Source organism: Marmota flaviventris, chromosome 4, assembly GCF_047511675.1.
Source record: "Marmota flaviventris isolate mMarFla1 chromosome 4, mMarFla1.hap1, whole genome shotgun sequence".
Lineage (NCBI taxonomy): Eukaryota > Metazoa > Chordata > Mammalia > Rodentia > Sciuridae > Marmota > Marmota flaviventris.
This window is the reverse complement of record NC_092501.1, coordinates 67,581,846-67,604,968: the sequence shown is the minus strand read 5'-3', so window position 1 is coordinate 67,604,968 and position 23,123 is coordinate 67,581,846. Positions and strand designations below refer to the sequence as shown.

General features: G+C 34.5%; 1 protein-coding gene across 16 annotated transcripts in view; it reads right to left on the bottom strand.

Moving 5' to 3' along the window:
• Pcdh15 (protocadherin related 15) overlaps positions 1–23,123 on the bottom strand; it is a 746,672-nt gene that overhangs the window by 339,339 nt on the left and 384,210 nt on the right. For all 16 annotated transcript variants that reach the window (XM_071610757.1, XM_071610756.1, XM_071610753.1 and 13 more), the window contains one exon: positions 20,633–20,741. In XM_071610757.1, coding sequence (XP_071466858.1) covers positions 20,633–20,741 — 109 coding nt within the window. The remainder of the gene's footprint in view (positions 1–20,632; positions 20,742–23,123) is intronic.

Below are 23,123 nucleotides of genomic sequence, written 5' to 3'. Positions count from 1 at the left end.
AAAAATGAACAGTGAATATCTTTACCTACTAATTTTTTACCAATATATTAAGTGAAAAGGGCATTTGGAAAAAAAGGAACTTGTATTTTCCTGATTTTTTTTAAAGAAAGAACACACACTTAAAAAAAAAAAAAAAATATATATATATATATATATATATATATATATATATATATATATATAATATATAAAATTCAAAGATAAATTATAACACTATAAATAGTTAACATATAGGAAAGAGGGAGGGAGAGAATAAGGCATAGATATTGAAATTAGACTTCATTAACTATATTAACCATTTTTTTAAAAACTTGGATCCATGTAAATATTACATATTATTATGAAACAAATTAAAATTTAAAACATCTCAAACTTTAAATATAAAATAAAAAATCAATCTGTATATTCAGTTGGTGGCATAAGTACACATAGAAAATAACTACCCAAATAACTTTAAAATATACTAACTTACTGGCATCATCAGTGTAAAATAGCCTAAGAATATGAGAAATTACAAAAAAAATTACACTGTCTACGATAATCATTTTGTTGATGGTAGTGTTGATATTCTTATGCTAAGATGATTGTGAGCTTATTTTATAATAAATTAAATGAGTAATTATGTGGAATTTTAATTCTGTCATTCTCAGCATTGAAACTAGTGTTATCAGTGAGATCTAAATATACAATTAAAGAAAGTAAATAAAAATGCCTAGGGGCTGGGGTTGTAGCTCAGTGGTAGAGATCTAGTCTCACACATGTGAGGCACTAGATTCGATCCTCAGCACCATATAAAAAACAAATAAATAAAATAAATAACATAAAAAACAAAAAAATAAATAAATTGTCCCTCTACAATTAAATTATTTTTTAAAATGCCTACAGTTTACATACTGGATTGACAGTAAGTTTAAACTCACATTTTAGTTCTTAAGGAATATAACACATATTCCATAGCATGGAACCCAAAACAAAGAACTAAAAACAATGGCCAATTTAGAAACCATGAATTCCCCAGTGCTGTATGGTTTTGAAATACCATTTTGAAATACCACCAAAAATAATTAAGGTTTTTGTAAATGATCATTAATTCCATATCCAAGGGAGGAAATCAAGATCAATGTGAAGCACCTTCTTGTACCAGGTAGCAAGAAAGATATCAAAGAAAACTGGGTTTTCAGAAGAGTTCAAGAGTCAATAAGTAAGGGTTTTCTCTGGCTAAGGATGAGACAAATAGAGCATCAATAAGGGCAATGTCCATAATGATTTGAAAGAAATATTTAGCCTTGTAAGTTCATAATTTTGAAAAGAAAAACATTTTGTTGATCATCCATAGATGACACTTAGAAAGCATTTTGAAACCTACAAAAAAAGAAACAATATTCATTTTCTGCTTTTCCGACAAATCATTGGCTGTCTTTGTAAACAAATAATTGATGAACTTGTTATTTATGAAATTATTCCAGCTAGTAATGAAAGAAATGATAAAATTAGCATAAAGATTTTATAGACCCTCATAAATAGATGGATTAAATCATTGAACATTAGTTGTTGCTACAAAACAGTGACAACCAGATATTTTTTGACTGCTGATGGGAAAGTTAATTCAATATTATTTGTTTGGGATTGGATTTTGCTTATCCTCCAAATTTATATGTGAAACCTGAATCACTTAACTGTATATAAAGAAGTAACCTTTGAGGTGATTCAGGTTAAAAGAGGTCATATGAATTAGTCCTAAATCCATTGGCTTATGAGAAGGGGAAGACATGAGGTCATATAAGTGAGTCCTTAATCAACTGGCTTATGAGAAGGTGAAGACACAAAGACACATTGGAGTGTGCACAGGTGCTTGATCACACACACACACACTCTCTCTCTCTCTGTGTGTAAGAGTATAAAGAAAAACGGGCCAACTGAGGACATGGCAAGAAAATGGCCATTTACAAGTCAGGAGAATAACCCTCACCAGAAACCAATCATGGAGACACCATGACCTTGAGCTTCTAAGCCTCCAAAACTGTGAGAAAAGTTTGCATTGTTTGAGGTATGTAGTCTGTGCTGCTTTGTAATGTCAACCAAAAATACTTGCACCAAATGTGGAATAGTTTTTAGGGACACACACACAAACACACAAAAAAGAAATCTTTAGTAATGATCTATAGGAAATACAAAGGATGGAGCAATATGTAAAATTATACCAAGGAGAGCACAATGCAAACTGCTGAAAAATCCCATAAAATAAATAACTTGACTTTTCTAATAAATACAACATAGGAAAAAATAATGGAAAGAGAACCAACACAGATTTTAACGTGGCTTAAGAAAAATATCAATCACTATATGTGAACATTATACAAATTCCCTGCCAACCCCCATTCCAAAAGAAAAAAAAAAAAAAAGCACTGTTAAAGTTATAACATTTGTTAGAAAAGGACAGTAACAAACAAAGGATATTATATGATATTTTAAAAATATTGTTCAATATTTTAGATATAATATGATTTTGCAACACTGTTTTAAGTGGTTTTATTTTATAGACACATATATTAAATATTTTTGGGTTGGAATATTACATTGAGATTTTCAAACTGACATGAGGGGAGAGGTGAATAAGAATATAGATTAAAAACAAAAATTTCACCAGGTGAAATTTACTATTTCTTGAACTAAGAGGTATAAATGGTTATTTTATTTTAATATTTTCTCTAACTCTTTCTCTCTCTTTTTATTTTTTTCTTACTTATTCCTAATCAAAGTTTTTTTAAGGCAATAAATTTTAGAGTTGGCTTTGGTTGTGTCTTATCACAGCTCTTATCACAGCAGAATGTAGCAGTACATAGAAAAAGATGAGGCCAACACACTACACCTAAATGAATAACAGCAGCTGTTCTGGGAAAAAAGGTGTTTAGCTTCAAGGGAGTGATACTTACTAGCAGGTAACTCCAAAGTTACTGCAGAGAAAACATTGTAATCTCTTTATTTATAAATGTCCTACTTCATATAAAAGTCAAAACAGCCCTATGGGGAAGATATTATTTGATCTATGAAGAAACTAACACTTAATTTAGGCAAAATGTTATGAATTGTCATAGCTAGTAAATGACTGAGCCGGGATTCAATTTTAAGGTATCTATTCTGGAGTCCAAACTGTTTGCTATTATGCTATATAGTCTAGGTCCAATGAATTTGACACTGGCCCTGTGTGTGTAGAACGTTGATATTAAGACATCATTATAGAATATTAACTTAGCAAAAGTATAAATAGTAATTGAAAAAACATACATCTCCTCGGGCACAGACTAAGGACTAATACAGTTTAATTTCCTATATTCCTTCAAAATATCGTACTTTAAAAAATGAAAACAAGCTGTTCCATAGAATTGACTTTGATAGCACAAATTTAGGTGTAAAATTGAGAATTGTATCTTCCACCCTCAAAATTATACATAGTATAGCAAATTTCAGGATTGTAACTCATATAGTCAACAGAATTACTGGGTTTCAAAACCTTTATTGTTATGTATTCTACGAAAATCTTATATTTTCAATCAAAGTTAAATGGATAAAAATAGCAATCTAAAGCTCTTAGTGAAAAATTTACGATTTGGGATATTTTATATTTTCTGTGGGTTTGAGATGTAATTGTTAAACAATAAAATTCACATATATAAAAAGTATAATTTTGTGTTGGTCAAGAATCATCACCACAATTAAGATAATGTACCTATCTAACATTGCCCAAGATTTTTGCTGACTCTGTTCTTTCTCGTCTCCATATCCAAATGCCCCACCCTCATGCAAATACTGATCATTTTCTGCCAGTATAGATGAATTTGTATTTCTAGAAATCTATTGAATAATTTGTAAGTATTTACTATATTTTTGAGAGGTAAGGGCTGGCATCCTTTACTTGCCCTAATGATTTTGTGATCCATGTTTTTTTTTGTGTGTGTGTATCAATAGTTTATTTTTTATCTTAGTATTATTTTATCATTTTGTTATACAAAATTTATCTATTTATATGTTGATGTGTATTTGAACTTTGTGTCTAAATACAAATTGAGTATATAAATTTATTTGTCTCAGGATAAATATCTAGGAGTGGAATGGCTAAGTCATATGATAGGTGTGTGTCTAAACGTTTTATTAACTTTTCTGGGGGTTACATGTTAGAGTCTGTAAACAAGTCAAAAATAACACCTGGTATTTTGCCAGGGGAATGTTAGAGTTCGTAAACAAGTCTGGATGGTGCCTGGCAAAATGCCAGAGGGAGTGGTTTGAGAAGTAACAAAAGCAAGCCATTAAGTGTGGAGATTCCTGATTGGTTGACTGCTGTATCTAGTTTATGTAAATTAGATAAGCTCTGTGGAATGTATAAATACTGCTCCTGTCCTGGAATAAACGGCTCCCACTCCTGCTGTATCAACGTACACAAATTATTCGTCACACCCCCCCCCCGATTATTCTGCTGCAGCAGGACTGCAGCAGATGGTGGCCCGTACGGGGAGCCCCGGGACACTCGGGGGTAAGTGACGAAAAAAAGCTGCCCGTCCATAGATAGGACTGGAGCAAATCTGCTCATCCCTAGGCAGATAGGGCGAGAGGAAAATGACCATTTCGAGAAAATGGAGAAGATTGATACAGTATGTTTGTATCTTGTTTTGTCTCAGTGTATTGTATTGTCTTTGTGATGAAAATATGGAAGGGGTGAGAAGTAAATTACTAAGGGAAGAAGACACCCCAGTGGAACCAAGAATAGTTAGGGCATGTGTTGATAAGAGCCCAGGAACTCTAGTCAGAAAGAAAAAGAAAGTTCAGAAGAAGAAGGATTATCAGGAAAAAAGTTGCAGCAAAAGGCTATTACTAAATACTTTTCATTACCGGAGGGTGCGTGAATCGGTGCTGCGGCTGCCACGTGTGCGAGCCGGTCACAGCGCAGCAAGGATTTTCCAAGAGGCGGCGGCGACTGGCCCTTCCCCGCCTCCTGGCCGGGGAGCTGGCTCTTCCACTGCCGCGAGCCCAAATCTAGACCTGACCTGGAGGCACAGTCTCGCAGGCTCTTTCTCCCTGTGCCCAGTAGCAGTTTGAGTCCGGGACACTCCCCAGGGCCATCTGGGGCTGTCCAGGCACTACAGCCAGCAGAAGACACTACTGGTGTCCCTGATATTTGGTCATTTTCAATGCCAATAACTAAGCTACAATGGTTTTCCCACACCTGGAAGCTGATGAGTAATGAGCACTATTAATGCTTATTTCAAATGTAAAAAACCTTGAGATAATATACTAAATTGTTCAGAAGGTTGTTTTCTTAGTGCCTGCTGGAATACTACAGGATTTTCTTTAGCCATCCAGAGTTCCTGCCTTTGTCCCAGTGCCGGTGAAGACCAAGGTGGAAGAATTTCCAGTGTTGCTGAGAACCGGAGGAGACTTCGGATTAAGCTAGTTGCCTGCAGAACTTACCTGGACTGTGATTTAAGCTAGCTGCCTGCAGAACTTACCTGGACTGTGATTTAAGCTAGCTGCCTGCAGAACTTACCTGGACTGTGATTTACCTGGACTGTGAGTTAATCTATTGAGACATTGCTTTACCTGGACTGAGACAACAAACTGTAATCTACAACAAATTGTAACTTGGTATCTTTGCTAAGGGTGTCATTGCTGGTATAATTTTTCCAAGGGCTTCTTGCATGGAGCCATCAATCGGCTTGGTATTATGGCATTTTGTATCCTCCCTTTCTGTTTGTAGCAGGTTATTTATGGTGTTTCTGTAAAAAATAACACCTGGCATTTTGCCAGGGGAATGTTAGAGTTCGTAAACAAGTCTGGATGGTGCCTGGCAAAATGCCAGAGGGAGTGGTTTGAGAAGTAACAAAAGCAAGCCATTAAGTGGGAGATTCCTGATTGGTTGACTGCTGTATCTAGTTTATGTTAATTAGATAAGCTGTGTGGAATGTATAAATACTGCTCCTGTCCTGGAATAAACGGCTCCCACTCCTGCTGTATCAACATACACAAGTTATTCGTCACCCCCCCTGATTATTTTGCTGCAGCTGGACTGCGGCAGTTACAGTCCTATAAATTTACATATATATATCCACAACACAACACAACTACAATACATAAATTTTCTCTGATCTCCTTTGTGTTCAAATATTTTATTTTCCGGGATCAGCAGTGGAAGAGAGTTCTAGTTCCTCCATCTATACTTGAAATATTCAGACTGTTAAGTGTTAGCCATTTCAGGTTATATATTGATATTCACTTTACCTTTAGTTAGCTTTTCTTAAAGGCAAAAGAGGTAGAGTAACTTTTCACATATGTATTTGTGATTTACTATTTTCTATGATAAAGCATTTGCTAAAACTTTTGTCCAATGTATAATTAAATTACCTCATTCTTATTAAATTGTTTTTACATATTCCCAGTAGAAGTCCTTCATTAGGTTCATGGTTTGTAAATATAGGCTCTTTTCTGTCACTTGTCTTTTCAATCAGTCATCCATGTCTTTTGAAGAACAAATGAATTTATATTTTGATAACTTCAAATTTTTAAATTTTTTTATTTGTTTATTTTTCAATATTTTAGAAATTTTTGCCGGTCCTAAGGTCACTTAAATTCTGAGAAGGTTTATAGTTTAGCTCTTATATTTAAGAATAGAAAGGCTTTCAAGTTACTTTTTATACATTGTTTGAAGTATAGTTTAAGGTTAATTGGGTTATGTATGGCTACTCAATTGTGCCAGCATCATTGGTTGCAAATATTAACTTTTCCTCTATTGAATTATTTTTGTGTCTTTTATTATTTTTCAAATCTTATTATTTTCTAAGATGTTTATATACGCATCCTTTATGGGCATAGTACATCTTATCCTATAGGCACAACTGATTAAAGTGGAGGTTAATAACCTAAAATAGTAATTATTTGTTCCTGTTTCAACAATTTTCACTTAGAAAAAAAATCATAACACAGACATGGCAGCTGAACCACTATAATAGCAAACAACTGTAGTAAAGTCCTTTAATTCCTCTTGTTGAAATTCATCCTTCTGCGATATGTTAAAAGATTGCCTTGGATTCTGGCAGAAACTAAAGCTCTTTTAAAAATTTTTGACTTTATTTTCAAGACAAAATCAAGTTCACTTGTCTAATTAACAAAATCACATCCAAGAGAGCATAGATTTTAATATTTGATGTATGGGAAGATGTGCAGGAAACTATTGCAGAGGGGCACTTAAGCAACACTGTGTGAAATGTTTTTCTTTCTCCTCCAAGAATATCAATTTTCATATATAGTACTTAACTAGTAATGTGATGCACATATAAATCTAAGAATCCATCTACCAGTTTCCATGGAGATATATGGAAATATATGATTATTCTCTAAATTTTAAATATGTTCATATGTAGGGAATAATAATTAGTCAAATGTCACTAATGAATACACCCACTATTTCCTTTGCTGGAACAAAAGCAATTATAATATGTAACTTATCTCCATATTATCATTTATGAAAACATATCAGTTATTCCGGAATGCTGAGTATCTGGCAGAAACTAAGGTATTAGTATATAAAATCATGTTCCAAAAACAAAAGTGCAGGTCTAACTTCAAATTCTCATTATATTCACTTAATTTATCTCATTTGGAAAAATGAGGCAAAACTTAATTTATCAAAAATGTCATTATCCACAAATAGCTCCACAATTCTGTGTTATCTCCACATAAACCTTTGTTACTTAATCTTGGAGTCATTGTGCGAATATGTCATTTCTCTGATATTCAATGCATATGCCACATCTTTCAGATAACTAAAACTATATTGATAATTTTAATATTATTTTTCTCCAGGCTTTAAAATCACAGTTCTTTTTGTATTAAATTATTGATATGTGCAAGTCCATATGCCCAACATAACCTCTAATTTCTTGCTAATCTATTTCATTAGTCAACATTCTAGAGAATGGAAATGCATGAAGGAAATGTAACTCAGGAACTATGTGCAAGGTGATGTAGCATATGAATGACCAGCACATAGAGAAGTCCCTTGTGTACTTTGTAATACCAGGGGAAAACACACACACACACACACACTCACAAAAATACACACACACACACCACACACCAACACACAAATGTAATAAGTTAAAACAAGCAAAGAACACTCTGGGTTTTCTCTGCTAATTGTGATATCTGAAACATACAGTAGGAAAAGTTTAGTGTCTTCGAACATTTTTTTCCTTTGTTCAATTTTATATAAGCATTGAAATCCATATCTTCCTTCTGACTTTTCCAATATTAGTATTGTGTACATTAGACCATAATCATGATAATTAAAACTGAAAATACTTCATGAAGGTTTATAAAACATCTTGAGGATAAAAAAAAAATTATTTTATTTATTTATTTTTATGTGGTGCTGAGGATAGAACCCAGTGCCTCAAACATGCTAGGCAAGGGCTCTACCACTGAACTACAACCCCAGTCCAATAAAATAATTTTGAATAATAGATTTGCCCCATATAGAATTATTGGCTGACATTTTTTTTTTTCTTTCAGCACTTTAAATGTATTATCTTATTGCAGTCTGGCATCCATGCTAATGAGAAACCCTGCTGATGTTATTGAAGATGAATTGTTATGAAAAATTGTTCTTTTTTTAAATGGCTTTCAAGATTGTTTTGAGGGTTGGGGTCATAGCTCAGTGGTAGAGCCCTTGCCTAGCATATGCAAGGTCCTGCCTTTGATTCCCAGTGCTACAAATAAAAAAATAAATTAATTAATTAAAAAATAAAGATTTCTCCTCATGTGACTTGACATTTTCATTTGGATATACCTACGTATTTGGCTACAATCCCTTTCAATATACCCTACTTTAAGTTTATAGAGCTTCTAGGATGTGTAGATAAACATTATTTCCAAATCCATGAAGTTTTGGGCCATTATTTATCCATACATTCTTTCTCTCTGCTCTTTCCTAAACTCTTACTTTCCATATTTGTTATAACAAATGCTGTCCCACAGGCTTCTGAGATTACTTTCAGCTTTCTTCATTCTTTTTTCTTTCTGCTCCTTAGATTTCATAATGTCAGTTGATCTTTCCTCACATTTCCTGGTTGTTTCTTCTTACTACTTGACTTTGCTACTTAGTATCTCTAGTGAAACATTTATTTCAGAAATACTTTTTATTTTAAATAAATTAAATTTATTTTTGCCATTTCCTCTTTGACAAGACATTGTTCTGATGCTTTTATTTAGTTATTTGCACAGTGTGTAGTAGGTGGTGGTGTTATTATCATCAGAAAGAAAAGTAAAGCATATTGAGCTAAAAGTGAAGTTATTTAGCTCTTTTCTTGCATTTAAAATCAGAGACTGAAATCTTTGTCTAATGAGTCCAGAGTCTGGCTTCATCAAGAACATATTCCATAAATATTTTTATCTCTGTATTGGCCATTGTATTATTTTTTTCTGGTTTTGTAATTTTGTTTATAATTAGAATTTACAAATAGTTTTCTGTAACAACTCTAGAAATCATATTAATACTCCACAGAGTTTACTAATTTAAGTTTACTATAGTTGTGCTTATTTTTATTCTGATATTTTCATATTAACATTCTAAAGTCTATATACTTTGGGATATATGACTATTGAAGTTAGTTAATAATTATTACTTTAAAATATTTTTGGTACAGTAATTATTATTTTAATTGTTAAAAATAATATTTTTTACACAAATGGAGCAAATGAATTTCCTAATTCTTGCTCAGAAGCTCTTTATGCATGTTAGATCACATGTTTATTTTTCCTCAAGTTTACCATATGAAACCCCATTTTAACATTTACATATTACTTTTTGTGGAATCTCAAGGTTGGCCAGAAATGATAGAATGTAGGGCCTTTTTAAGAGTATGATTCTTGCTATTATTCTTCTGAATTCCCAGAAATATGCTGAATCCCCTATGGACACAATTCTCTACCTTTTCCTACAAAGTTTTGTTTTGTTTTGTTTTAATTAGTTACGTATGACAGTACAATGACCTTGACATATCATACATTTGAATCAGATGGGATATAATATCTCCTTTTTCTGAGTATGCAGAATCACATTGGTCATGCATTCACATATATACACACAGTAATAATAATGTACAAAGCTTTTTGATTGGTCTATTGTTTCCCTTAACTATGATCTATCATCTTAGGCAGCCACAAAAATAAAACACTTTTCTGTAATTGTTTTTGGTAAATACCTCTCTGGGAGAAGGCAATTTTCCCTGGGTGATCTAAAACAAGCTTCCAGGGAACCAACAGATAATTTACATAATAATGATTCTTGGTGAATGAGACTTTGAAAGTACTTTTGACTTTATTCTGTCTCTTAGAATGGCTACCAAACCACCCTGGAAATTAAGGTTGCTAAGCTACAGTGCATAGGTGTGATATCTAACTGAAAAAACGCCTCATAATTTATGTTGTTACTAGACTTAGCTATACTTTTTTAAAGACACACTTCCTGAGTTACAATAAACCTTGCTTAATTTCTAAAATTTGGAGAAAGTTGATTTGAATTTCTAAGTGTTTCCCATTTTTTCATTCTTTTTGTGGAATGATATGGTTTTGTGTCACTATGACAAGAAATCTGAGATAGGCTGCTTATGAAAGGAAATAACTTTTTTGTATTTAATGATTTTATTTTTATTATTTTTTTATTATTAGTTGTTCAAAACATTACATAGCCCTTGACATATCATATTTCATACATTTGATTCAAGTGGGTTATGAACTCCCATTTTTCCCCTGTATACAGATTGCAGAATCACATCGGTTACACATCCACATTTTTACATACTGCCATACTAGTGTCTGTTGTATTCTGTTGCCTTTTCTATCCTCTACTATCCCCCCTCCCCTCCCCTCCCCTCCCATCTTCTCTCTCTACCCCATCTACTGTACTTCATTTATCTTCCTTGTTTTATTTTCCACTTTTCCCTTACTTCCTCTTATATGTAATTTTGTATAATGATGAGGGTCTCCTTCCATTTTCATTCAGTTTCCCTTCTCTCTCCCTTTCCCTCCCACCTCTGGTGCCTGTTTAATGTTAATCTTCTTATCATGCTCTTCCGCCCTGCTCTGTTCTTAATTGCTCTCCTTATATCAAAGATGACATTTGGCATTTGTTTTTTAGAGATTGGCTAGCTTCACTTAGCATAATCTGCTCTAGTGCCATCCATTCCCCTGCAAATGCCATGATTTTGTCATTTTTTAGTGCACTCCATTGTGTATAAATGCCACATTTTTTTTTTATCCACTCATCTATTGAAGGGCATCTAGATTGGTTCCACAGTATAGCTATTGTGAATTGTGCTGCTATGAACATCGATGTAGCTGTATCCCTATAATACTCTCTTTTAAGGTCTTTAGGGAATAGTCCAAGAAGGGGAATATCTGGGTCAAATGGTGGTTCCATTCCCAGCTTTCCCAGGAATCTCCATACTGCTTTCCAAATTGGCTGCACCAATTTGCAGTCCCACCAGCAATGTAAAGTGTACCCTTTTCCCCACATCCTCGCCAGCACTTGTTGTTGTTTGACTTCATAATGGCTGCCAATCTTATTGGAGTGAGATGGTATCTTAGGGTGGTTTTGATTTGCATTTCTCTAACTAATAAAGATGGTGAGCATTTTTTCATGTACTTGTTGATTGTTTGTATGTCCTCCTCTGAGAAGTGTCTGTTCAGGTCCTTGGCCCATTTATTAATTGGGTTATTTGTTTTCTTATTGTTTAATTTTTTGAGTTCTTTGTATACTCTGGATATTAGGGCTCTATATGAAGTGTGAGGAGTAAAAATTTGTTCCCAGGATGTAGGCTCCCTATTTTCCTCTCTTATTGTTTCTCTTGCTGAGAAAAAACTTTTTAGTTTGAGTAAGTCCAATTTGTTGATTCTGGTTTTTAACTCTTGTGCTATGGGTGTCCTATTAAGGAATTTGGAGCCCGACCCCACAGTATGTAGATCGGAGCCAACTTTTTCTTCTATCAGGCGCAGAGTCTCTGTTTTGATATCAAGCTCCTTGGTCCATTTTGAGTTAACTTTCATGCATGGCGAGAGAAAGGGATTCAGATTCATTTTGTTGCATATGGATTTCCAGGTTTCCCAGCACCATTTGTTGAAGATGCTATCTTTTCTCCATTGCATGCATTTAGCACCTTTGTCAAATATAAGATAGCTGTAATTTTGTGGATTGGTCTCTGTGTCCTCTATTCTGTACCATTGGTCCACCTGCCAGTTTTGGTACCAGTACCATGCTGTTTTTGTTACTATTGCTCTGTAGTATAGTTTAAAGTCTGGTATCGCTATACCGCCTGATTCACACTTCCTGCTTAGAATTTCTTTTGCTATTCTGGGTCTTTTATTTTTCCATATGAATTTCATGATGGCTTTACGTATTTCTACAAGAAACGCCTTTGGGATTTTAATTGGCATTGCATTAAACCTATAGAGAACTTTTGGTAAAATCGCCATTTTGATGATGTTGGTTCTGCTTATCCATGAACAGGGTATATTTTTCCATCTTCTAAGATTTTACTCTATATCTCTCTTTAGGGTTCTGTAGTTTTCATTGTATAAATCTTTCACCTCTTTTGTTAGGTTGATTTCCAAGTATTTTATTTTTTTTGAGGATATTGTGAATGGGGTGGTTGTCCTCATTTCCATTTCAGAAAATTTGTCGCTGATATACAGGAATGCCTTTGATTTATGTGTGTTGATTTTATATCCTGCCACTTTGCTGAATTAATTTATTAGCTCTAGTAGTTTCTTTGTAGACCCTTTTGTGTCTGCTAGGTATAGAATCATGTCATTCACAAATAGTGATAATTTAAGTTCTTCTTTTCCTATATTTATGCCTTTAATTTCTTTCGTCTGTCTAATTGCTCGGGCCAGTATTTCGAGAACTATATTGAATAGAAGTGGTGATAGAGGGCATCCCTGTCTTGTTCCAGATTTTAGAGGGAATGCCTTCAGTTTTTCTCAATTTAGAATGATGCTAGCCTGAGGCTTAGCATAGAAAACTTTTACAATGTTGAGGTAAGTTCCTATTATCCCTAGTTTTTCTAGTGTTTTGCACATAAAGGGATGCTGTACTTTGTTGAATGCTTTTTCGTCTATCGAGATGATCATGTGGTTCTTATCTTTAAGTCTATTGATGTGGTGAATAACATTTATTGATTTCCGTATATTGAACCAGCCTTGCATCCCAGGGATGAATTCTACTTGATCATGGTGCACAATTTTTTTGATATGCTTTTGTATCCAACTCGCCAGAATTTTATTGAGGATTTTTGCATCTAGGTTCATTAGAGATATTGGTCTGTAATTTTCTTTCTATGAAGTGTCTTTGTCTGGTTTCAGGATCAGGGTGATGTTGGCCTCATAGAATGAATTTGGAAGAGCTCCTTCTTTTTCTATTTCCTGAAATAACTTGAAAAGTATTGGTATTAACTCTTCTTTAAAGGTTTTGTAAAACTCCGCTGTATACCCATCCGGTCCAGGGCTTTTCTTGGTTGGTAGTCTTTTGATGGCTTCTTCTATTTCCTCCTTTCTTATTGGTCTGTTTAAATTGTGTGTAGCTTCCTGACTCATTCTGGGAAAATCATATGACTTAAGAAAGAACTTTATCGATATCTTCACTATCTTCTATTTTATTGGAATATAGGGTTTCAAAATATTTTCTAATTATCTTCTGTATAGTGTCTGTTGTGATATTGCCTTTTTCATCCCTTATGTTAGTAATTTGAGTTCTCTCTCTTCTTCTCTTCGTTAGCATGGCTAAGGGTCTGTCGATCTTATTTATTTTTTCGAAGAACCAACTTTTAGTTTTGTCAATTTATGCTATGGTTTCTTTTGTTTCAATTTTGTTGATTTCCACTCTGATTTTAATTATTTCTTGCCCTCTGCTACATTTGCTGCTGTTTTGCTCTTCCTTTTCTAGGATTTTGAGATGAAGTGTGAGCTCACTTATTTTTTTTTCTTTTTTTGAGGAATGAACTCCAGGCAATGAATTTCCCTCTTAAAACTGCTTTCATTGTGTCCCATAGATTCCTATATGTTGTATCTGTATTTTCATTTATCTCTAAGAATTTTTTGATTTCTTCCTTTATGTCTTCTGTAACCCATGGATCATTCAGTAACATATTGTTCATTTTCCAGGTGATGCAGGATTTTTCCTTCCTTCTTTTATTATTGATTTCCAGTGTCATTCCATTATGATCAGATAAGATGCATGGTATTATCTCCACACCTTTGTATTTACTAAAAGTTGCCCTATGGCATAATATATGGTCTATCTTTGAGAAGGTTCCATGTGCTGCTGAGAACGTATATCCACTTGATGATGGTTGATATATTTTATATATGTCGGTTAAGTCTAGGTTATTGATTGTGTTATTGAGTTCTTTAGTTTCTTTATTCAACTTTTGTTTGGAGGATGTGTCCAATGGTGAGAGCGGTGTGTTGAAGTCACCCATAATTATTGTGTTGTGGTCTATTTGATTCTTGATCTTGAGGAGAGTTTGTTTTATGAACATTGCAGCACCATTATTTGGTGCATACATATTGATAATTGTTATGTCTTGTTGGTGAATGGTTCCTTTTAACAGTATATAGTGTCCTTCTTTATCCCTTTTGATTAACTTAGGTTCAAAGTTGATTTTATTCGATATGAATATGGCCACTCCTGCTTGCTTCTGAGGACCATATGAGTGGTATGATTTTTCCCAACCTTTCACCTTTAGCCTGTGTATGTCTTTTCCTGTTAGATGAGTCTCATGAAGGCAGCATATTGTTGGATATGTTTTTTTAATACATGTTACTAGCCTATGTCACTTGATTGGTGAGTTTAAGCCATTAACGTTTAGGGTTACTATTGATATATGGTTTGTACTTCCGGTCATGTTTATTTATTTATTCATTTTAATTTGGCTTGTTTTTCCTCTTTGGTTATTCCTCCGCCCCTTTACTGAGTTACCTCCCACTGTTAGTTTTGGGTGCTGTTTTTCAATTCCTCTTCTTGTAGTGTTTTGCTCAAAATGCTTTGCAGTGCTGGTTTTCTGGCTGCGAATTCTTTTAACTTTTGTTTATCGTGAAATATTTTAATTTCATTGTCAAACCTGAAGCTTAATTTTGCTGGATACAATTTTCTTGGTTGGTATCCATTATTTTTCAGTGTTTGAAATACATTGTTCCAGGATCTTCTCGCTTTCAAAGTCTGTGATGAAAAATCAGCCGTTAACCTAATTGGTATACCCCTGAATTTAATCTGCGTCCTTTCTCTTGTAGCTTTTAATATTCTCTCCTTGTTCTGTATGTTGGATTTCTTCATAATAATGTTTCTTGGAGTTGGTCTATTATGGTTTTGTATGTTTGGGGTCATGTAGGCTTCCAGAATTTGGCAATCCATTCCATCTTTCATTTCTGGAAAGTTTTCTAAGATTATTTCATTTAACAGATTGCTCATTCCTTTGGTTTGGACCTCTATACCTTCTTCTATCCCAATGACTCTTAAGTTTGTTTTTTTTTTATGACATCCCATATCTCTTGGACGTTTTGCTCATGGTTTCTTACCAGCCTTTCTGCGTTGACTATACTCTTTTCGAGTTGATAAACTTTGTCTTCATTATCTGATGTTCTGACTTCTATTTCATCTAGTCTGTTTGTAATATTCTCATTTGAGTTTTTGATTTGGTTTATGGTTTCCTGCATTTCTAAGATTACTGTTTGATTTTTTAAAAATCTCTATCTCCTGATAGAGTTCATTTTTTGCTTCTTGAATCTGCTTATGTAATTCATTTTCAAAGTATTCTTTCATTGTTTGGACTTGCTGTCTAATGACTTCTTTAAGATTCCAATCCATCTGAGTCAGGTATGACTTGAATTCTTTCTCTGTCCATTTTTCTGATGCCTCTAGGTTTCTCCTGTAAATTTAAGTTGTCCTGCATTGTTTGTAATCCTTTTTTCCCTTGTTTTTTTCATGGTGCTCACGTTACTTTCCAACTCTGTTTAACTGCTGTGTTGCTAAGAGCCACAGCCAAGTAATATGATGCATGGCGTTTTTGGTTGAAAGGTGATGCCAGCAAGCCATTGAGATGATATGATTATGTTAAGATTTGCATTCATATGGATATTGGACTCCTGCTGTCCACCTCGGCCTGCTATGGGACTCCTGGAGAGTTCCCATTGGTTGGGGAAGTGCAGTAGGAGGGAATTCCGGAGGAGGAACTTCCTCTTGGGTTCCGGGGAGCCGGGAGAACGCCACGTGCATTGATAGGCAATCTTCCCGGGAGCTTACGGGGCATTGGCAGCAGTTTCGAAAAATAAAGTTTGTTCCTGCTTGAGTGGCTCGTGATTTTGTGCCCAGCCAGACTGCGGCACTGTGTTTCTGTTTTCTCCTATAAATTTGTTTTGGTTTTGTATATCTCTGTGGTCTCTCCTTTGTGGTGGTTGACTATGTCTAGAGATGTTGAGCTTTATTTTAATTTAATGCTGATTCATTCGATTCATAAAAGGCTTACGGATTCTGTAGGCATATAGTGATCTTTTGTTTGGTCTTAGGACTTTATGCTTAGGTTGGGTGCTATGATGTTATGAAGGTTAGTATGTCTTGGTTACTTTGGAAGATTGCTCTACTGAAAGGGGATATTAACAGGTGAATGGATCAGGGTATTTGGTAATAGCTAGGTACTTAGGAGCCCTATAGACAGCCTCAGAACATTCACCTATTTGCATTTAGAAAATTACACGTAATGAAAGTCGTAATGCTTTGGATGAAAATTAGGGGGAAGGGGAAGGAAGGAGTCCTTAGAGAGAAAGAGGGAGAGAAAGTTGGGTAGAATAAAGGAGAATGGAAAGAACAATAAAAATTGAAAAGGGGAAGAAAAAAAAAGATAAATGAAGTCTTAGAGTTCTATTTTCTTCTCTTCCAGTAGGCGGAGCTGTGCCCTCTGAGCTGAGCTTCTGCCCTCTATGTGTCAGCAGGCTTCTCTTCCCCTACTGGGCATCTCTCCAATCCTGTTAGTCCAGAGCCATTTCTCTTCTCCGGCCCCTCCCCCCCTTCCTCCTGCCAGACAGCCAGGCCCCGCTCACACAGTCAGTTTAATTTGTCTGGATCCCTTCTGTGGCCACACCCCCGGGAGCTGGCAGCTAAGGCCTTGGGAGTCACCGCTGGTGGTAAGGGGACTTGGGGGTCGGGAGTCCCCTCTGCTTCCCTTGGCCCCTACAGTTCCACCCACGGAGCTCTGGGGCGAGATTTTTGAGGTTTCCCAGCTGTATGTATCTGGTGGGGATGGGAGTCACACACCTGCTAAAGCCGATTCCACTGGGAAGGGATCCCGTCCACAGAACTCTGGTGACGTCAGCTCTCTGCTATGGCGGGCCCCAGACTCCTTGCCGGAGTGTCCAATGGGAGGGGTGGGTTTTGCCTGTCTCTGGTCTGTTCCAGTCTCGGTTTCAGTTCTGGTCCGCTGTTTCATGAAGGCTTGGTTAGCAACCTCTTCATAGGGTCTCTATGCTGCACACAGTATCTGGCAGTGCTGAAACGCCTCCTTCTGCGCTGGTTGCCAGGCAGCGGCGGCAGCCAGGACCTCTGCACAGGGTGGCCAAGATTCACCCGTCCTGAGCAAGCTGTCGTCTCAAATAATCCCAAATTCCCCAGCTAGGTCTCACTTCAGCTGAATTTTGCTGGGAGTTTCTCAGCAGGTAGAATCCGAACGTTCTGATGTGTCTCTCTGTCTGTGTGGCTGAGGAGGTACTGAAAGCGCTGCCTCCCTGCCCGCCACCATGTTGAGTCTCCAAAAGGAAATAACCTTAGCTTACAATTTCAGAGGTTTAAGTCCAATGTTGGATGACCCCAGGTTTAGGCCCCTAATGAGGATAGTAGATGATAGTGTTGCCTGACCAAGTCAGAGCCAGTGCTCAGATCTTGATCCAGGAAGCAGAAAGAGGAAGAAATTAATGGTAACAGTAACTTTGAAGGACATACTTATGGCCTAGGAACAACCCTATGAAGTTCTTAGGAGTCCACAGAACCTCCAACTACAACACAAGGGACCAAGTCTATATGTAGGGATGTTTGTGGAACATTCATTCAAATGGTAGTGAGCAGTAAATTTTCAGAGATCTTTACTTGACTATTTATGCTGAATATATATGAAATATATCCTTAAATGACTAAAAATTATCATCCAATCTCATAACCATAGTGACTTTAATGTATAGTACTGAGTAAAACAATAGTGAGGAATTTTCTTAAATTTATAATTTGATGTTTTTGAAATCATAAATACCCAAAAAAATCCAGTCCAGCCCATCTAAATTTATGTTTGCTTTATGGAAATTTATAGTTCATTCAGAAAATCTGTATTTATCATTAGAGTTTGTTTTGTTTTGTTTTTTGTAAAATTTCTTCCTGCAGTATATATTCCAATCATCCTAATAGTTAGGCTGGATAAGGCCATTGATTGGGTGTCAATCAGAGTTTCACTTACCCCTTAAAAAATTCAACTTATTAGGAGAAAAAATTTTTAAGACCCAATTTTTAAAGCAAGGAGTAATTATAAATTATTATTCTAATATCTATCACTTTGATTAGCCCTACGAATCACATCCTTGCATTGTTTATTTTGCACAAAATGTCATTAAACACACCATAGAAAATAACAAACCAAGGTGGCAAAGTTGACTTAGATTGCAGTGATCAATTTCAGTGGTAATAATTCCACCATTGATTTTAATGATAGTAAGGCCAACAATTATTCTTACATGACCTTATCAGACGTCAACATCTGTATCTTCACATCTAGTATACAGAAACTATCTATAAGGTCTTGAAGCAGGACAGGAGCCCTCTACATGGTAACCAAGGGCTAGCCATGAGGAAGACATATGCTCACAATTATTTGAAAGGACTTAAGAAAAATCAAGGGTTTTTACATACTAAATGAAAGCAGACCTAAGGAAATACTCTTTGATCAGGTAAGTGTTTTTTGTTTGTGTGCTTCTACTCATGAGTTTGATATGATTTAGATAATATGCTTTTTTTCTGATGATAATAACATCACCAACTACTACACATTGAGCATTAACTTTTTTCTCTATTGTGTATTGTGCTCTATTGTGTATTTCTATGCGTATTGTATAGTGAACTGCCTTACATCATAGACTGGATGCTGATTTTCTGAAACACAATACAAATGTAATTTTTTAAACTGAAAAAATCTTTGAATGCCATTCAATGATAGTCCACTTTAAATAGAATTGTTCTCTTAGTCTATTTTTAAAATTTGTCCTTTATCTTTTGCATATGCTAAACAATTTACCTAGATATTTTTCTTCCATTTTCAACTGGAAACCAGAATTTTTCTGCTGAAATGACTTTTCCAAAACAATCCTTTTAGAAATGTTCAATACTGCCTTCTCGTGAAACCACAGGATACGTGGTTCAAATTATATTTATATTACCATGAGGCAATGTGTTTTAATTTACTTTTTGACATCTTACTATCCTCAAATTCCTCCTCTTCCTAACCTAGAACATTTTATCTCTCATCTCTGAGTGTACTGCATTTAGCATATTGATCGCGATATTACCAAGCCTTCAATTAATGAAATAAACATTATTTCCTGTTATCTATATAAAAACCTCTATAAACTTAAAAGAGTCTTACATTTGTAAGAAATAAATACTAAAAGATTTTAACAGAATTACTTGAATTTATTTACAGATAGAATTTTTAAGCACAACATGGTATAATAGTATAGAATCTGTCTAATTTCTACTGGTCGTTGTGCATGAACATAAGCACACATGCTGTGAGTCCAGGGGACAATAAAATTTAAAGGGAGTATTGAACTCCACTGAAGTTATTTTCCAAGCACAATTTAAAAGCAGGCCTTCTTAAGAGATGTGTGGTTCATCTTTAATGCATCTTTTCCTCTAAAACCTAAGAACCATGTAAATCAGCAACATGCATAGTTTATCAAAAGAAGTTTAAGAATAGCATAATCAAATTATCATTTTTTTCTTTTTTGCAAAATTAGCAATATATATATATATATATATATATATATATATATATATGAATTAGGACACCTTTTGTGGAATTTTTCCAAGAAAAATTGTCAAGCATATAATGCATCATAAACCCTTAGGCTACTCATGATCTTATTCCTTCTCCCATATGTCTCCAAAATTGTCATTATTTAATTCAGTTGTATTTTATCAGAATCCTATATAGTGTCCAATCAATGGCAATATATAAGTAGAACAAAAAATATGATTTCCTTTGATTTTTAAAAAAAATTCCTAAAGAACACTTTATGAGATGTGATGGATAAAACTACCAATGTGTTAACGACTTATTTTGCTCCATTTGTAAAAGTATTATAAATTTTTTAATATATTTTTCTAAAACTATGAAGAAGAAAGACTTTTATATTATTACATCTAAATTTTTATATATAAATGCAACAATCAATTTCAATATAAGAAACTTTATCATTAAAAGGATTTTCTTTGGTTTGAAAGTATTTCATCATAATTCTACAGTGATTACTGATAATATAAAACATTAGAAATACGCACCAACAAGGATGGAATAGAGGATGCCGGGCCTATCTGATGGTGGCTGAATATTCCGGTCCTGATCAATGGCTTGGATTGGTGGAGTAACAACAATGGGGTTCAGTTCTTCCTAGAAAAAAATTCAGAAATTAGTTCAGCTGCATTCTAATACTTTCAAAAGAATTGACATCTTAGTCTGGCCACCTATAGAGCATCTGATCTAGTAATTAAAATATATGTTAGGACTCATGGTTTTAGACCTTACAATACTTAACTTTGAATGTGAAGAGGAAGCAAGGTGCCTGAAAATTAAAAATGAAAAGACATAGTAATCTGTACATAGAATTTGATATGGGGAAAATGAGAAAAGATGATTATAATACATCCTTAAATTTTATAGAGGTTGTGTTTTTTAAGATGAAGGCTATAAAATGTTCTGATATGAAGTTTTTCTTTCTGCTTTAGAAAATATTTGAAATGTTTATATTGTCTCCATCCTAAATATTTCTTTACATTTTTATATAAATTACATTAATTTGATAAACTTCAAAAATATGCATTAATTAGTTCACCTGCATTCTAATAGTTTCAAAAGAATTGACATTGATACGTATCAAAGTCACATTATTTGAGTTTTATATTATTAAAATTAGTTAATAGCAGGTATAGACATCAAAGTAGACTTTAGACCAATGGTACAGAATAGATTACACAAAGATAAACCCACATAAAAAACATTTACCTCATTCCAGACAAAGGCACCAAAAATATATATTGGAGAAAAGATTTCCTCTTCAACAAATGGTGCTGGGAAAACTGGAAATCCGTATGCAGCAAAATAAAACTAATTCCCTATCTCTCACCATGCACAAAACTCAACTCAAAGTGTATCAAGGACCTAGAAATTAGACAAGGGAGGCTACATCTACCAGAAGAAAAAGTAGGCCCAAATCTTCATCATGTTGGATTAGGCCCTCAACTTCCTTAATAAAACTCATAAAGCGCAAGAAATAAAATCAAGGATCAAGGAATGGAATGGATTCAAACTAAAAAGCTTGTTCTCAGCAAAAGAACAATCAATGAGGTGAAGATAGAGCCTACATTTTGGGAGGAAATTTTTGCCACACGCACATCAGATAGACAGTAATCGCCAATGAAAAAATTAGTTATATATTATGTAGTTGTAAGTACTTAATTTATAATGGTCTTCAAAATTTATAATGGATATTGTAAGCTGGTGTTTCCCAATTTGATGTCCATAAAGAACTCAAAAAACTTAACAGACACACATACACACACAAACACACACACACACACAAAAACAATCAATAAATGCACTAAGGAGCTGAGCTGACACTTCTCAGAAAAAGATATACAATCAATCAACAAATATAACAATATATGAAAAAATGTTCAACGTCTCTAGTAATTAGAGAAATGTAAATCAAAACTACTCTAAGATTTCATCTCATTCTGGTCAGAATGGCAGTTATAAATAAAAGCAACAATAAGTGTTGGTGAGTATGTAGAGAAAAAGTAACTTATAAATTCGTGGTGGGACTGCAAATTGGTGAAACCAGTATGGAAAGCAGTATGGAGAGTCCTGCTTGGAATGGAACCAATATTTGACCCAGCTATCCCACTCCTCTGTCTATACCCTAAGGACTTAAAAATTCACTATTGCTAAACTGTGGAAGCAATCTAGATGCACTTCAATAGATGAATGGATAAAGAAACTGTAGTACATATACACAATGGAATATTACTCAACATTAAAATAGAATAAAATTATGGCATTTGCAGATGGAGTTGGAGAATATCATGCTAAGCAAAGTAAGCTAATCCCAAAAAACCAAAGCCTGGATGTTCTCTCTGAAAAGTGGATGTTGACACATAATGACGAAGTGGGCAGTGGCATGGGGAGAATGGAGAATCTTTGATAGGGCAAAGGGGAGGGAGGGAAGTGGAGGGGATATGGGGGTAGGAAGATGGTGGAATAAGATAAATATCATTACCTAGATATGTGTATGAATGCACATGTGGTGCAAATCTACATCATGTACAACCAGAGAAATGAAAAGTTGTGCTCCATTTGTGGACAACGAATTGAAATGCATTCTGCTATCATGTATAAATAGAACAAATTTAAAAATACATAAATAACAATGAAAAAATTAGTTATATATTATGTAGTTATAAGTACTTAATTTATAATGGTCTTCAAAATTTATAATAGGTATTGTAAGCTGGTGTTTCCCAATTTGATGTCCAGTGGTATTTTATTTTGCTATCAACACTTGTAAAAAGTTTTTCCTATTGGAAAAGAATCAGATAAGCAATATATATACACTTTGTCAGCCATAAGTTTATGTTGCAGTCTCTCATCTCCTCCATTATGGCATAAAAGCCACAAGTGGGCATAAATGTTTCAATAAAACTTTATTTTAAAAAGGAAGTAAGTGACACACAATTTACTAACTCCTATATGAATAATCTGTATGTTGGAAAAAAA